At 43.3% G+C, this 16847-nt stretch overlaps 1 protein-coding gene across 1 annotated transcript in view; it reads right to left on the bottom strand.

The window, feature by feature from the left end:
- Positions 1-7182, bottom strand: part of HS6ST1 (heparan sulfate 6-O-sulfotransferase 1) — a 177796-nt gene extending 170614 nt beyond the window's left edge. The window contains exon 1 of the mRNA XM_082766990.1: positions 6329-7182. Coding sequence (XP_082623116.1) covers positions 6329-6846 — 518 coding nt within the window. The 5' untranslated portion in view covers positions 6847-7182. The remainder of the gene's footprint in view (positions 1-6328) is intronic.
- Positions 7183-16847: the final 9665 nt, after the last annotated feature.

The following is a 16847-nucleotide window of genomic DNA, read 5'->3' as shown; positions in this document are numbered from 1 at the left end:
CTGTCTCAGCACGTCACTGTTGTGACTAACACTCCGGGTAGGAACGCGTGGACTCTGACAAGAACAGGAAGTGTGGGCCTTGCTTACAAACATGACTCAGGGCACAACACCAATTTCAGCTCTGAAATAAACTCATAAAAAAGTTCTTTCCTACAATCCTGGGCCTGCAAATCCTGAAATATTTTCTGGAAAAGAGATACCAAGTTACACTCCTCCAGTTTCTACAGCACGCAGCCAAAAGCTTCTGCTGAATGCTGAACAAACCCATTAGGAATCTAACCCCGCAAATCGATGAAAGATGCCACAAGAGGAAGCTAATCTCTTCCTCCTTCCTAGAAGGAACAGATGGCCCAGAGGGAAGGCAGTATTGTAATAATCTCCAAGTTATAATCTGCTCTAGCAGTGTTCTCTTAAGAGATAGTATGACCTCTACCAGTTCACATCCTAATATCCAACTTAAGGCTTTCACCAATTGCCTGCTGGGGAGAGGCCTCAATGTACATATCCAAACATGCCCTCCAAGCCACACTAGCAAGCATGCAGCTGTTCTATCAGGTCTCATCAAATTCACATACTTGCAAATCATACATTATTTTTCACCTAAAACTCCTACAGTACTAATGAACTCCAGTTTTCTTAAATCAGGTTTTTTTTTTTTTTTTTTCCCAACATGCAACAGAGATCCTAGGGTGCCATTGCTCAAGATCACGTTAGTTTGGAAGAGAAACACATGCACTAAAATTGCTCAAAGAGTGATAAAGAACGGGCCCTCTATTTGGCATTTCAAACTCACAAAACAGGACTGTTCAGCAGAGCCTTGAAAACTTCTCGCATCACTTTGTGTGGGAAACATTGTGGTCAATGTCACAGACTGTAATTTTTAAGTAACCAGCCTCAAAAAAGTCGCGTGAATGAGTGTGATGAAATGCATCAGTTGTGCATTTACAATAGACCACTCCTTTAAGACAATGGGAGTGTACATTAGTCTAACATACACCATCCAATTCAGTCATTAATTTCAAGCCAGCTCTTTTAGAGTATTTGTTTCTGAATTATTACTTGGGAAAAAAAAAAAAAAAGTAAGATTCTTTACTCAGAAAATAAAAATGTAGACTATTCTAAGTGGGAAAGGATAAAAGTAAAAAGGCAAAATATATCTGCAAACTTCTAAAGCAGGAAAACAAAATTACTGTATCATGACCGGATTTATTTAAAGAGCAGTGAAATATAGCTAAATGCAAATAGGTATGCACAATCAGGAAAATAGACATATACACTCAAGCATGGACATACCTAATATCACATCCTCCTGCTTTGCCAACAGAATGGGAAAAAAAAAAAAAAAAAAAAAAAAAGAACTAAACCTGATACAATACATTAGCGAGAAGTCTCACGCTTACCTGAAGCTTAGGCAGCTATTTGTGGAGTTTCAACTTTCAGCTACTTTTAGTTACGATGTCAAATTTAAAGACTTTTACCACAAAATTATCTGTTGCTTCAGAATTGTTTGGCTAGCTTTCTGGGTGAACATAACCAGGTTCAAGAGATGTGGTGTTTTGTATCAGACCAGCTGACTTTAAAATATTCCACATGCTAAGGATTTAAGGGAAAAATCAGGCTACTGAAGACAGGTTTACAGATTGCTTGGAAGCATCAGTGTAAGAAAAATTAGGTTGAGACAAACTAGTGTGTAGGGAAGGACACCCCTTGCAATCTGCAGACAGGTATTTTACAACCCCCAGCACACATAGCTTCGCAAAGAATGATAAGCCTGAGCTTTAAGAAGTGCTAATATTATAAAAGTGATTTGGTAAAGCCTTTCATTCTCAAACAGTTGGTCTCTTGACAACGTGTCTCTGAAGCTCCTAAGCACACATATAATAAAAACCTCATCAAGAACAGATCCCAGCAAAGGGACAGATATGTGGTTGGAAGCTGTGAAAGTTCACACTTCAGAAAAAAATACAAGCTAACGAACTGCTGAGCCCTGTTAATTGTTTCTTTAAAAAAAACACCACAACCAACAAACCAAAACACAAGCTGTAAATAGATTCTAAAAATTGGACTGATCTGTTTAAAGCAGGTTTTATAACCTGTCATAGATCTTTTAAATAAAAGTATTTTGATTACAATTTTCTTGTTTCTAAAGCATCTGAAATCTGGATAGATAATACTAAAATTACAAGCACACTCATGCTCTTAAAAAAAGTCACAAAGAAATAGTTCTGTCAATTTTCTTGTCCATAGACTACACTCCACATGCAAACTTCTGATAGACTTGCACAGAAACACGTACACAGCCAAGACTAAGCTATTATATTAATAAGTTTCTTTTTTAAAAAAAAAATTATGAAATCCACCTGGCGCTTGAACCAGAGCCTAACAGAAGGCAGCGCATGCGCGTGAGCGGGACGAGCAGAGCCAGCAATGCCCTTCCAACACCCTGTCAAGTACACGGGCTCTCCACAGCAACAGGCAGCTTGCATCACATGTATTTTTAAAAGAGCTGTATGCCTTACAAGAATACCGTGTCTTCTGAAAGACGCCAACTGAGACGATCTTGTTTTCATGAGGCAGAAGAAAGCAGTAGGACAGCAAGCAACAAAGCCTTTTTTTTCCCCCCCTTTGAGGAGAGGTGTGAGAAGATGCACATTGAATTCCTTAAACATAATTTACGTTTTATTGTTCCTACAGCACAGCTACATTAGAGTCAAGCTCACGCATGAAGTGTCCTACAAGGACAACTTCAGACCACCAAGCTCTGCTCCTGTGCTGGGAGCACAAAGAAGGATGCAGCCAAATGGGCGCTGAATCACATTTCCTCCAGGGGCTAAGGAACCTTTCCAACTGTTCTGGGGGCTTTCATTCAGTCCTTTAACAGCAGAGATGGACAAGTTAGCAATGGATCACTTCACAGATTTCGCTAGCTCTGGAAGTCAAATTAAAGAACTGAGCTGACAGAAAAGTTTGGCTTTTTTTCAGAATCAACTGAAGAGATTGTATCTCTTGCAATTTTAAGGTGCCCGTGTTGAGACAAATTTAAAGGAGCAGTTCAAAGAAAACGCTTAGCCTCTGCTTTCTTAAATATCACTGTGATGAGTCAAAGTACGTATCTTAGTATATCTGCTTTTAAAAAAAAAAAAACAAACAAAAAAAAAAAAAACAAAAAAAAAAACTTTTCTCCAGCAGTTATTTAGGCCTAGCAGTACAAGGAATGAATAGGACTCCATTCCCAAAATCCTGGAATTTGCCCTTAACTAAAACCATGAAGAGAACTGCAGCCAAATTCACTGATGCACACAGCCAGCTTCAGAGTTCCTCAGAGTCCCAAGTTTTACAGCCACCAAACAAATCAATCTCTTTCTTTTACTGGCTGTGCATAAAACATAACATTTGCTTCAAGAAGAGCTTGTCTAGAAGTCTTTTGAATACAAAACAGGAAAAGGCACTGGTGGTGCTAGGGAAATGACACAATAATATATTTTTTTAAAGCGTGCTGACCCGTTAGAGCTAAAACACCCATCCTTGGCTGTATACTCTATTAATCCAAAAGAAAGAAAGAAAAAAATGCAGTCTTTGGCAATCTAGGGCTCCTAATCATTAAGTCTAACACAGAGCAGCAGAACAATAAAAAGAGCAATTGCATTGTAAATTTATGTACCATGCACAGGTTATGGAATGTAGTGCAACAGGGCACTGTGCAGTGATAAAACTGCATTCCTTACAAAGTTAACAGCTTTAAGCTCATGATTTGTACATGTGGGCAATACTGAATGACCTTCATGCTTTCCAACACTCACAAGAAGGCAGATTTATTTGCAGTCACAAGTCAGCTGTTTTGTTTTTGGGGATAAACATATAGTTGGAAGAACAAAGGTTTAAACTTAGCATTAAGCAGCAAATGCAGATGCCAGTGCATCAGATTTAAAAGGTGAATTTGAAGCCCATATTCCAAAAAGCAGAGTAACATTAGCATCTCTGTAAACCCTGACAGAACGGTTGTTTGATGCTTTTTTTTTTTGGGGGGGTTGGGGGGGGAGGGAGGGGGAAGGAGTGAGAGATTTTCGTATCTCAGTTCCATTATACAACAGTAGCCTCTCTAACATTTGCCTTAAAATGTAAGAAGTCCTGTTTCACCATAAGACACACAGTGTTCACAATGCATAAAGTTGCACTGCTCTTAGTTGAGGGGACATAATACAAGACTAAGTGTTTTCTGACAAAGAAAATCCATCAGACTATTTTACGCAAGCACTGCCTGTCTCATAGTCTCAATTTTCTTAGAAATGAAATTTTTTTTTGCAGAAGGTGGTCACTGAACCGGACTGCAGTATCCTAAGAACACTATTATTAAAACAGCTAGCAGCTGTTCATTGCACCAAAACCAACCCCAGTAGACAGTCAACAGTAAAATGTGGCTTTTTTGTTTAACAAACCAAGGTGATAACCTTAGATTATCTAAAACTTCCACATCATAGCTGTTATACTGCTGAAAATGAAGTCCTAATATAGATTAAAGGGAAGTAAAGAGACAACATTAAGCAGAGCTATTTCTGGATATGCAGGGACATAAGGGAACAGCACAGGAATCATTATATTTCCTGCATATCCAGAAATAAGACAGTTATGAAGGCTACAGCTCCTGACGTTCCAAAAACAAATGGCAAAGAAAATCTTATTTACAAGCATTTGCTTCTGGGTTTCGATTTCCCAGAGTTGCAGTAAGGAATTTAATTGTTACTTCACAACCTGAAGTGCCCTCTTCTCAGGTACCTATACAAAAAAAAACACAAACACCACACCACAACTGCTAAACAGGATGACACAGTTAAATACTGAACACAGAGCAGGTCTGAGTACAAAGTTACCAAGGGAAGCACACAAGGCTTTGAGACAATCTATAACACTATACAGGTCTTTATAAAAGGTTAATGGTTTGCTAGCTAAGTGCCAAGGTTCACAAAATGGGTATTTTTTTTTTTGTTTCTTTTTTTACATGAGATTTGAACTTTGAGCATTTTTCCTCAGAGCACTAGTTCAACAGTAATCAGACAGGCTCAGGGTACTTTCCTTAGAAGTGTTTTCAAGCACTTTGTTAATAAAATAAGAGACCAAAACAAAGCCTAAATTAGGCTCAACCCTTTAGATATATGCTTCAGCTTGCTGCTCCTGGGTCAGGCAGCATGACAGCAGTCTGAGTATAGTACTTGGATGACTAACACCAAAACGGGTTGAAAGCAGCAGCAGTCATGACAGAGACAATAAAGACCCCAGCAATTGAGCACCACAGCTCCAATGAAAGAAAAATGATTAAAAATAGCTTCAAAAATGCAGAGAAAACACAGCTATGATGCTAAAAGACACTTTCTTAAAGGTCACTTTTCAGTAAAGGGATTATGTGTGGTACTAACAACACACATATAAATACAGCATATGGCATAAGCAAATGTTAGGATAAGATTTTAGATACATTTAAGAATGGAACCTCAAGGCAAACAGGATACAAAGTGCCATGATAAAAACACAGACAAGTTAAGGAAGGCGTGTGTGGTGTTAAGAAAGTGATCAATTTAAAAACAGCAACAAAAAAGCAAAACAACACCTCCTGCAGTGAAAGGCACAAAGGTACCCCGAGTTATAAGAACATAATCTTTGGCAATTTTAATATAAGCCGCTGTCTTTATCAGCGTACTTCAAACAGAAAATTCCTCTGAAGCTCATCACGTATGAGGAGACCAAGGTAGAGAAATAATAGGATAAGAAGGCAGGAACATAGTGCGTGTCCAACAGGGAGGCACTGGTGGGTGCTTCAGGACAGCTCTCCCACTCGCCTGCTGCACAGATAAGGGGACACAGGGAATAGGTACAAGTATCTTCTTTCCCTACAGCAGGTCTCTCACCAAAATTTACAGGGAGGAACATAGGAATGGGTGTTTAGGGTTTGTTTCTTTGATGCACAAAAACCCATCAGGCAGATTAGGTGCATGTGTGTGTGAGGACTGTGAGACCGGCGTGCACCTCAGCTGCACCACAGCAGCTTCAGGTGGAGGAAAGGGGCACGCAGGTCAGGGCAAAGGAGATTACAAAGGCTAGGACATGGCGCAGCGGGTGCTAAAAGGCGGCGAGCGATGAAAACCAGGTGTTGAGAAACGAGCGTAAGCGGCACCAAGACGTATGTTGGCCAAGGGCTCTGCGGGGACCCGGTGCAGGGCACGGGCTGAGGGCAGAGCAGCCGGGATGGCGGAGGGAAGGTGCCGGGCACAGGTAGAGGAGAGCAGGGCAGGGCAGGGCAGGGCAGGTGAGGCGAGGTGGCCTCGGGGCCCGGTACCTGGGCGTCTTGGCAGCGGCGCTCTCGCGGCGGTCCAGCACGCCGGGCACGCAGTTGGTGAGCTCGGTCCAGTCGGCGTGCAGCCCGCAGCTCCAGCCCGTGGAGAAGCGGGAGAAGAGCCAGGTCTCCCTGCGGTTGGGGCGGTAGCAGGTGCACTTCTTCTGGCCGGGCCGGCAGTCGCAGGGCACCTCCAGGCGCACGTTCTGCACCAGGTGGCGGCCGAAGGTGGTGCCGCCCGTCTTCTGGATGTGCAGGAAGACGATCACGTCCTCGCCCTTCATGTCGAAGGCGAGCTCCCGCTCCAGCTCCCGCACGGGGAAGTAGTACTTCTTCACGTAGTGCGGGTCCGGCGTGGGGAACAGGTCCGGCTCCTCCGCGTAGGAGCGGCCGCTGGGCGACCCCAGGCTCAGCCCCGGCCCCACGTACTGGTACAGGATGAGCATGAAGCACACCGACACGGCCACGATCAGCAAGAACTTGCTGGTCCTCTCAACCATGGTCCTCCCCGCACGCTTCATGTGTCACCATCTCCCAGGGCTGCCGGCGCTCAGCAGACGGCGGCGGTGCCGGGGGGGCGGGCGGCGGAGCCGGGCGCCTGTGCCAGCCGCCTCCCCCCTGCGCCCCGCAGCGGAGCCTCCCCGGGGGCGGCCGGCCGCTCCCCGCCTCTCCTCTCCTGGGCTCGGCTCCTCACCGTCCCCGCCCGCCCCGGCAGCGGGGCAGGGGCAGCCCGCAGCCCGCAGCCAGCCGCTGCGCAGGGGCCGCGGCAGAGCGGCGAACTCGGGCGGAGGGGCGGGAGGGGGCGGAGAGGGACCGGAGCGCAGAACCAGCCCCCTCCCCGCCCCCCGCCTCAGGAAGCCAGCCCCATCCCGCCGCTGCGCCCCGGCCCCGGCGGCCCCGGCGCGGCAGAGCCCGCCCGAGCCCGAGCCCGAGCCCGCCCCCGCTGCCGGCTGCGCTGGGGCCCGGCCCGGCCCGGCCCGGCCCGGCTCGGCTCGGCCGGCAGCGATCGCTTCCTGCCCGCGCCCGGCATGCACAGCGCCCGCCGCCGCCCGCGGCTCCGCCCGCGCCCGCCCGGCCCCCGCTCCCCTCACGGCTCCCCTCACGGGGTCGGTGCGGAGAAGTTTGTCAGCGCGGTGCCCCGGGCTGAGCGGCCGGGCGGCCTCGCACCCCGCGGGGACGCTGCCACGGGGCTCGCTCGCAGTGCGATTAAGCAAAGCGCTGCCCGGCAGCTGCCAGGTGCAGCCCTTGCTTGCGGCATTGCCCTGCGTGAGGGGGGAGTGAGGTGACAGCCACCACCTAGGCAGGAGTCCGTGTAGAGTTAATAACAGGAGCAAGTGCTAACTTCTAGCAAAATCTCCAGCTAAGATGCTGCATCCCCCCTACCTGCTTCTGTAGGTGACAGTTGTTACCAGTACTCTAAGATAGAAGTTCTGCCTCGATTTTTAGCACCCACCCTTAAAAAAATCCCAGCAGATAACGCTTTTTAATTCAAGTTGTGTTTTGCAAGGAGTGTAAGACAGCGTGTGTGTAGATGAGCCATTGTTAAGCACTGTGTCAGATTTTAAGGGCTTAGGAGGAAATGAGATCCCAGATTTTCATTTGAACACCGTGACTGATAAATCTGCTAGATTTTGAGATGGCTGCATTACTCACGAGTTGTGGAGCCCCAGTGAGTTATGCAGTTCTTCCCAAACAAGTAACGATAAAATGTTTATAGCACCCAAAAGCATCATATATTGTGCTCATACCATTTTTTTGTTTGATATTTCCCTCTTAAAAGTCTGCTTCTGATTCGCTTCTTTTCATGTAGGCTACTAACTCCAGAAACAATGATGTCATTCTTATACACAAAGTTCAGCAACATCCAGCAGCCTAGTATGAACTCAGTTTAAAGGCTTGAAATTTATATTTTGATTTGGGAAATACAGGCATATATATATGTGAGATTTGTATACATTTGGGCTATACACCGCAGTACAAAAAAGCAGTCCAGATTTTAGTATTGCAATGTATTTGCCTATGGTTGTAAACAGACAAATACTTAGAAATGTCCAATATGGGCTATAAAAGATAAATGTACCACAATGGAAAATACAGAGACACAGTTTTCTTTGCTGCAGCACCTTCCACCCAGCAGTGTGGAACAGCCAACACAGTGGAAGTGGTGGGAAGGCATGCGTCTTTCTGATAAGCGCCCACACACAAGAAGTACAAGGCATCCTGCCTAGGAGATGCTGCTAAACCAAAGCTCTGGGACCAACGCTTTCATTTTTACCAAAATGCTGTGGAATCCTCCCTTGCTAATTCTGCGTGGCAGAAATGCTGGTATTTCAAAGCTGCTTACTGGTATGACTCGCCTAAGATGATCACTTAAGCAAATACTTAAATCAATCCTTATTTTTACTTAAGGTAAAATTCCACTGAAAACAGTGACAAAGTAGTTCTTTGCTACACAGGGAATTATACATCAAGTGCTGCATCCATGCTAATTTAGACCAGAATTTTTCTTAAAAATGGGAAGATCCGAGCAGAGTTAAAATAGCAAGATTTACTCTTCCTCTAGCCCTTCCACTTCAAACGGGGGAAAGAGATGGGAAATCAAAATAATAAAGTCATGTTGTTACTGTCACCTCTGCCTGCTTATTCTCTGAATTTAACTAGACCATGCGTTTAGCCATTACTGCTCATCACAAGATCAATCTTTCTCTCGTAGGCCAGACCTCACCAGGCTTTCCTGTGTCTCATCTGGGATTCATCATGGTAAGTCTGACTAGCTCCAGGAGCAGACCTCTGTTTCCTGTGAGGCAGTGAGAGTGACAATCTGCAATCACTGAGACACCTAAAAACTAAATGTTTATGTAGAATGAAAGTGTTTTGGAGGGGAAAAAAAAAAAAGTTTGTATTGTTATCTCTAAACCGTGAGCAGGGGAGACACATTTCAGATTTCACCTCTCTGCATCCTTCTAGGCAAACGCAAACAGAAATCCCCCCTTAGCCCACTGAAAAAGTTCTTCGACCTTTTGGTGTCTGTCTGTCTGATCCTTTGCACTGTAGGTTGGACAAATAAGTTTTGCAGTCCATTCCTGTCATAAATCCTGCCCCCATCTGTTTAATGGCTTAACTTTCAGTCATTCAACTGTACGCTGGGATCCACTGCGTCTCTTCCCTGTTTGTACAGCCCCTGTTAAGTCATATGGAAATTCTCTTACTGCAGCCTGCCAAACGTCCCTTGTTCCTCAAGCAAGCCTCAGATAGTGATGCTCCATCTCAGAATTCATAACATTTTATGTCACCTTCATGGCCAGCACAAAGGTTATATTAGACACACATTTAACACTCAAAAGCCATCTGTTTAAAAATCGTGCAAAAGCCTGAGGTATCGACAACTGAAGGTCATGTCCCATTTCAATCTGAACTGATGCAAGTTGGATTTTGGAGTGGCTGGAAAAGTAAATCACATCTTAAGTGCTTGGAGATTAAACCTCAGCATCGACTCCATGTTTTTTTACCTTGTTTTTCAGCATGGCTTCCTTTATTCTGTGCTTAATGCTAGACAGAAGACCAGTTTTAGCAATGCCTCAAATTACTCATTTACACTAACGTAAAACTGAGATATCTAGCAAATTTCCACTCCCAATCTGTCAGAAAGAGCAGAATCTCTCCTAATACAAGCAAATTCAAAGACTGTGTCTGGCTTTTTCAGAGGAGTCCAACTGATACAGGACTATAAATTCCACTGATTCTCAGTGATTTTCACATTTCAGAGTCCCTTCAGGTACATTGGAAAGGTCTATTGTTTTTGTACATTTCCTCACAATAGTCCGGATCTGTGGAGGTATTAACTTTCAACTTACACTTTAGAAGAAGTCAAACTGAAGTCAGGCTTATGCTAGTTATGTCACCTAAAGTTGGTCTATATTCAACCATTTTCCCAGTCAAAAGCAACCTAGACAGCCAAGCTGCCACTCATGACTTATTCATGGTTAGATTCTGCTAGGAGTGAGATACAAAGATTAGAGATCTTCTTACAGATAACAACACAAAATATACACAAGTTTTGCATAGCAGTTGAAAAGTGTTTTATTGCTTGCTGCTGTCCACTGGATGCCTGAATCTTTAGCTTCAGATCTAATGTAATATTTTGCTTTATATCCCATGGGGGCTATGCTTTCCCTGCAAGGAAGCTGTTAAGTAGTAATTTTGGTTTGACTTGGAGCAAGGAGAGCCAATGCAAAGCCTTACAGCAAGGCTTACAGCAAGGCTTACAGCAAGGTGCAGTACCGTGTATTCACCTGGGAGTCCTGAAGGCCTTGCTCTGGGTCCCAGCACGGCAGCCTGTCCCCTCCTGCTCTTTCCAAGTAATTGCAGAATGCAGGGACTGAGCCTTCAGACAGCTTAGCCTGCATCCACACTGTTACTGGCAGTGAGAGCAAGCCATATCTGTGCTTAGCACTTAGACCTGTAGGATGGGACAGGTCTGCTCTGGGGTAAATTACTAATGCATACCTGAGCTTGAGGTTTATGTGTTTGCAGCTAGAAATCAGATGAAGAGCAACATCTGAATTAATAATGAAGTGAAGACAAACCTAGATATAGTGAGAGTGGACAGCTTATTACACAAAACCACCCATGAGAAAACAGGAGTAGGAAATGTGTAAACCACATACCGCTTCTGCCACCAAAACCTCAATGAAGTACTTATCTCAGAGCCTAATAAATAAATACTAGCTTTATTAGGCAGGGCGAGTCTAAAGGCTTCTTGACACTGAAGTTCCTGTAGTTTACTGCAAACTAGTATAACACAGCTAACCAAAGCAGAAATAATCCTCTTAAACACTTGCAAATCCTAAAAAATACCTCAGTAAAAGCACCTAAATAGTTCTACTACTAAATATTATGGAAAAAAAAAGAGTATATTAATTTTGTTTCCTGAGGAAAAGCTCCCTGTTCCCCCAAGTAGGTTAAAGCAAATCATTTACCTTGTTCATTCCAATCTGGATTACTTTTCCCCTGCTCCTTTGGCTGATTAGGAAAAGTGGGCATACCATTTGCCTTGGGGATATGCTTGTAACACAAACCAAGTGAATAGTGAGGAGTCACAGGATTTAGCAGTTGGCCTGTAATACCAATACTTAGACCTATAGCAAAGTGTAGAACAGGGTTTCATAAAGTGTAGAAAAGGGGTTCATAAACTTATTTTCCTCATCCACTGCTGTTAGCAGCATCAGAAGTCGTTCCCAGCCATACATATTTGCAGTGGCAGTGCTCACACACCATTTTCCTGTGATGTTTGCACTCCTAGTCATAAACCCATAACATACTGGAAGCACTGGTGAAAAGGATGTATAGCTTGGGTGCTAGCACCACAGGTTAGCCAGTGCACCACCGAGCTCTTACAGCCAGTGATCACTGCTCCTGGAGTGCAGCACAGTTCTGTTTCAGTCAGGGAGCAGATACTGAATGATGCCAAACTCTACCAGACCAGGCAAATCTCGTTTTGATTCCAGGCTCTTGCACTACTTCTGTAGGGCCACTGGAAAGGTTTCCTGTTTGCAAGAGACCAAAGACAGTCTCAGAAACATCGGCAGAAATTTGAATACTGAAGCCCCTAGTGGCTAACCTAAATGCAGGGAAGTCTAACTTCAGCAGTGACAGAGATCAAATCTGCATTTTAGAACTGGGACTGCAGCTGAAGCGTATATAGTTTCTAGGGTATTAATCCATCGAAGGGAGGAGTTTGTTGACTCATAAAGAAGGCACAAGATGTCAGCTGCTCCTTATTCAAACTCTTTTTTTTCCTACTTGCATCACAACAGCTGCAAGATGATGAGGTCTGGGATGGACGGAAACGATAAGCTTATTTGTTGGTGGCATATTATTAGCATTATTACCCATTTGTATACGGGGATTAAATAAATGTAAGGGGAGGTTGATTTCTACAAGATTTTACTTCCCCCAGACTCTCTCTAATACAGCAGCTGTCCACTGTGACATGCCTGTTAGCAGAGAGAAAGTATAACCATTTCAGCCTTGCACTGTGAAACCCTCAAAGCACGAATGGGACACAAACTTTTGATTTCTGGTACGGGTATTAATCTCACATATCTAGAAAGACTAAGAAGGTGGTCCCTCATCGTGGAAGGAAGTCAGTGCAGCCAGCAAAATTTCTGCATGTTGACTAACTACAGACAGAGCAGGTGTCTAGACGGTCAGAAAATGGTGCTGGAGTTAGTTCTGTATGAATGGCTTAAGAGCCTTCTGCAGTGAACCGAAGCTTAAGATCGGCTCTTGGCCAAGCTTACTGGCATGCAGATTTTTATTTTTTATTTTTTTTTTTCTGTGTGGCGTAACAACCTAAAGATTATTGGAAATACTTTTTTCCCCTCTCTTCATTAAAAGCTGCCATGTATTAGGAATAGACTTGTCTCTGACATATAAATGGCCTGTGAACACATACACTGTTTCTTAATGTTTTATCCCGTCAGTTCCTTGATCTTGATCAAAAAACTGACAACTCAGTCTGGAAATTGCAATTCTAAAACAAACGTGCTTATGGGATTTTGACTTGATCTCTCTGTATGATCCTCCAGGGAAATAACTAATTAGAACAGGCATTCATTCTTCCCTGCTGATGTTGTAACATTATTGGTGAACACACAAAGATGGGATGCTAAAGTTCATGAGAACTGAGAGAGATGCACAAAAGTAACTAACCACTTTCCCCTGTAAGCCTCAGGTAAAGAAGCTATATATTGAAGTAAGTAAACTGAAAGCTATACAATAAGCTGGCTCTGTAGCAATCATATGCTTACATATGTGCAGTTAAACTGGAAATGTGTACAATTCAGCTTTGAAAGCTTCTAGATGAAGTCAACAACGTGAAGGTTGTAAGGAATTTGAAGTACACTGCTTAATGGATTAAGAGAGAAAGAGAGAGAGAAAGAAAGAGAGAGAGAAAGAGAAAAAGAGAAAAAAGAGAGAGAGAGAGAAAGAGGGGAAGGGAAAGGAAGGGAAGGGAAGGGAAGGGAAGGGAAGGGAAGGGAAGGGAAGGGAAGGGAAGGGAAGGGAAGGGAAGGGAAGGGAAGGGAAGGGAAGGGAAGGGAAGGGAAGGGAAGGGAAAGACAAGTTGTGGATAATCACTGCCACTGCTTTGTGTCCACAGAATTAGCTCTTTCAATTTTGCTTCTCCTACACACAACATGGCAAAGAGTTGTAGAGCTGTAGGCTTGGCAAAAAAAAAAAAAAAGTCTGAATACTTTCTGAACAAATAAAAGCTGCTGGCTCAAAAATCGCTTATTGTGGAAAAAAAAAAGTGCAGGAATAATAAAAAAATAAAAATCTTCCTTTTGTAATATTCAGAGCACTACCACAAAATTATCTCAGCGGGAAAAGAAAGAAATGGGAAGAAGTTGCACAACAGCTGCCTCTGTGCAGCAGGAGCTGTGTGGCTGAGAACCAAGAGATGAGCAGGAGCAGCCTCCCTGCAGCCCTGCCGGCCATGCACACGGGTGCCAGCACGCCCCGGCAGTGGTCCGGGTGCTGGCAGAGCGCTGGCACTGCGACCCCTGGGGATTTCCTGCAGCTGGGCTTCTCACCACGGCTGCGATTTTTGGCATCTTACTGAGAGAGTCTGCATAACAGATACCAGGTCAAGACTTGAGATGATGGGGAAAATTCAAGAGGACTGCAAGATCAAAATTAAGTCCTCATAATTTATAATTAAGGAGAGAGAAAAGCTAACACAAAAAGAGCCCTGGAGATTTAAGTGTTTTTAGGCCACAGCAACAAGAAAATGGGAAGAAAAGGCTAAAATGCCAACTGGCAGACAAGTTCTTGGCTAAAATGAAAACTGTGGGTCCAATGTCACATTGCAGGGCTGTAGTGTGAGGCTGCTTTCCTGCACTGCCTTTCAAGCTCACTTTTCTGGGTTGCTCACTCCGAGGCAGTACATCACCCCTTTCTGAACTCTGCCACCCAGTAACTTACCAGAAGGAGAAGACAAGTGATCTGGCCCACACTGTACTGGTAATGGAACTTTAATTGCATCAGACAACGCAGCAACTCCAGAGTGGATCAACAGTAGCAGATCAGCATCCTGATAGAGGCACAACGGGGAAATAACTGTAGAACCAGCACAGCCTCTGGAGTGAGGGCTTATGTATTTCAGGCTCGATCTACTTAAAAAATTACCTGTAGTATATCAGTCATTTTATTTATTTATTTTATTTCATTTATTTTTGATTTCTACACTGAGCATCAGTGGTAGCTGGTGGCAAGGAGTTTTCTGCCTCTCCAATTTTTATTTAAATAAAAAGCCCTTGAAATAAGCATAATATCTGTACATGCAGTACACTGGTATTACAGTTGGCTGGGATGAAAGACTCATACGAACAACAAGAGGAAAAGTAATATAAATTTGAGCCTACTAGTGTATACATATCAGAAATACCATAAAAATGTATTACTTGGTTTTAGTGGAAATGCAGAAGCCCCAGCTACTCTTTCACTGAGTCTCACAAGGCAGGTAAGCATAAAGTTGTCTGTGGTTAAAAACAAAACAAAACAAAACAAACAAACAAGCTAACAGAGTTACACTGAACTTGTGCTGGAATTTGTTCCACATTTGATTCCTAGACACTGGCATTTTCAGTTATCTGATTCCTTCTTCTGCCACTGCAAATCCAGTTACGTACTTCTATTTAAAATGTGCTGTAATAAAAAATTTCCTGCCTCATTCTCCTTTGTTAAGAGGAAGAAATCTTACAATCAACAGCTGTTCACAACCAGAATTACAGGAGAGAACGCCACATGGCTCACTGTGAGGATGCAGTGCTACCTTCTTTTTATTGTACCACTTTTCAACCACTGGATGATGCTGGATGGAAACCGGAGAAATTCCAAGACTTCTTTGTCACTGACAGTAAAATGTAACCTAAGCAAAGCAAGTCCTGCCGATTTCTGCATGTTTTAAAGTACACCAACATATTGCTGTAAAACATATATCAGAGAAAAGAAAAGAAACAGAATATATGGATAGTAACTTTTAGTTAATTTACCATGTTTTAACCTCTCACTTTTATTGTACAACTGTTAAAAAGAGTTTTAATGTTACTAGGGCCTTTTCTTTTAATTAGCTGTTTTAAGTATCTTCTTTTTCCAAGTCGGTAAATTTTTTTTTTATCGTCAATCTAGTTCCTTACTTCCTTGTACTGCAGTGAGGATTAAAACTTGTAACAGAGACTGCCTTGTTCGAGGCTTTGTTGGAGACAGTGCAATGGGCCTGTGCTGATGACATGGGGCTGTGCTCTGCACGCTGCTGTAACACGTGGTGTGTCATTGCCCTTTTCACAGGTGGAGCTGATGTGCATATACTTCACCCTGTGATAAAAAACTAATGTTGCCTTCCTTAACTGAAAGAGTATTACTTCCTAGCAAAAGGGAACACTTTCTTCTTGTTTATAAAAGTAGGAATGTCCTTAGTTAAAAACAGAAAAGCTGAACTTATGAAAATATGGAATGCTTTTCAAGGAAAATTACTTTTTCAAGTTTAGCTTCCTCGATTTGCTGAGAATTTTCATGAAAAGGCTGTTGAAATGGGAGACAAGAAATCATTTCTAACGCTGATGGAAACAGATACTTGTACAGTTGTGCTTCTCAAAGGAACTGGACAAGACAGCGTTTAAGCACTTCCTAACAGTATGTAAGAGATTGTTGTGGAACAAGACTAAACTTAAGGGAAAGGTGTGCTACGGAACGGAAAGATTTCTCTTTCTAACCAAAAAATTAAAGCTTTCCACATACCTGTCACTTTGTAACCTCCTGGAAGACAACTCCTGAGAGCACTGAGATAAGAACCTCTGAACAGAAATGTACTGTTAATACCGTTCTTGCAATGGAAATGACATTAAGTAAAATGAGTTCTCGTAGGCAGGATATTGTTCAAAATAAAAGTATTATTCTTTCTAGTTGGTGCTTGGCAGTATAGTGAAATTTATTAGAACACTTTCCAGTGTGGATATTCTTCTATAATAAAAATGATTTCTTTTGGAATAATGAGTTTGCTTCAAATGCAAATGCAGAGTAGCTTGCTTTGGTATAACATCCTCTTCCCCCTCCCCTCCCCCTCTTTTTTTCTAGACCTGTGTTGAAATTCTTACTGTTTCATTTACTACCTATATATAAATATGCTGTTAGCTTGTTTAAGAAGTAAAAGAGATTATAGAAGTGCTCCGTTTTTAGGGAGAACCACTTTATGAATAACACATCTTCTGTTTTAAGAAGCATAGCCCAGAGATTGGGGCTTTGTGTCAGTGTTAAACTATTGCATCAGTTCAGAAGAGAGACTGATATTTGGCTAGACATTTGCATTACTAAAGTTTGAAATTCTTTACTACGAGGGTGGTGAGGCCCTGGCCCAGGCTGCCCAGAGCAGCTGTGGCTGCCCCATCCCTGGCAGTGCCCAAGGCCAGGCTGGATGGGGCTGGGGGCAGCCTGGGCTGGTGGGAGGGGGCCCTGCCCAGAG

The sequence above is a fragment of the Aythya marila genome, assembly GCF_965140915.1.
Source record: "Aythya marila genome assembly, chromosome: 9".
Taxonomy (NCBI): Eukaryota; Metazoa; Chordata; class Aves; order Anseriformes; family Anatidae; genus Aythya; species Aythya marila.
This window is presented reverse-complemented; position numbering and strand designations above follow the sequence as displayed.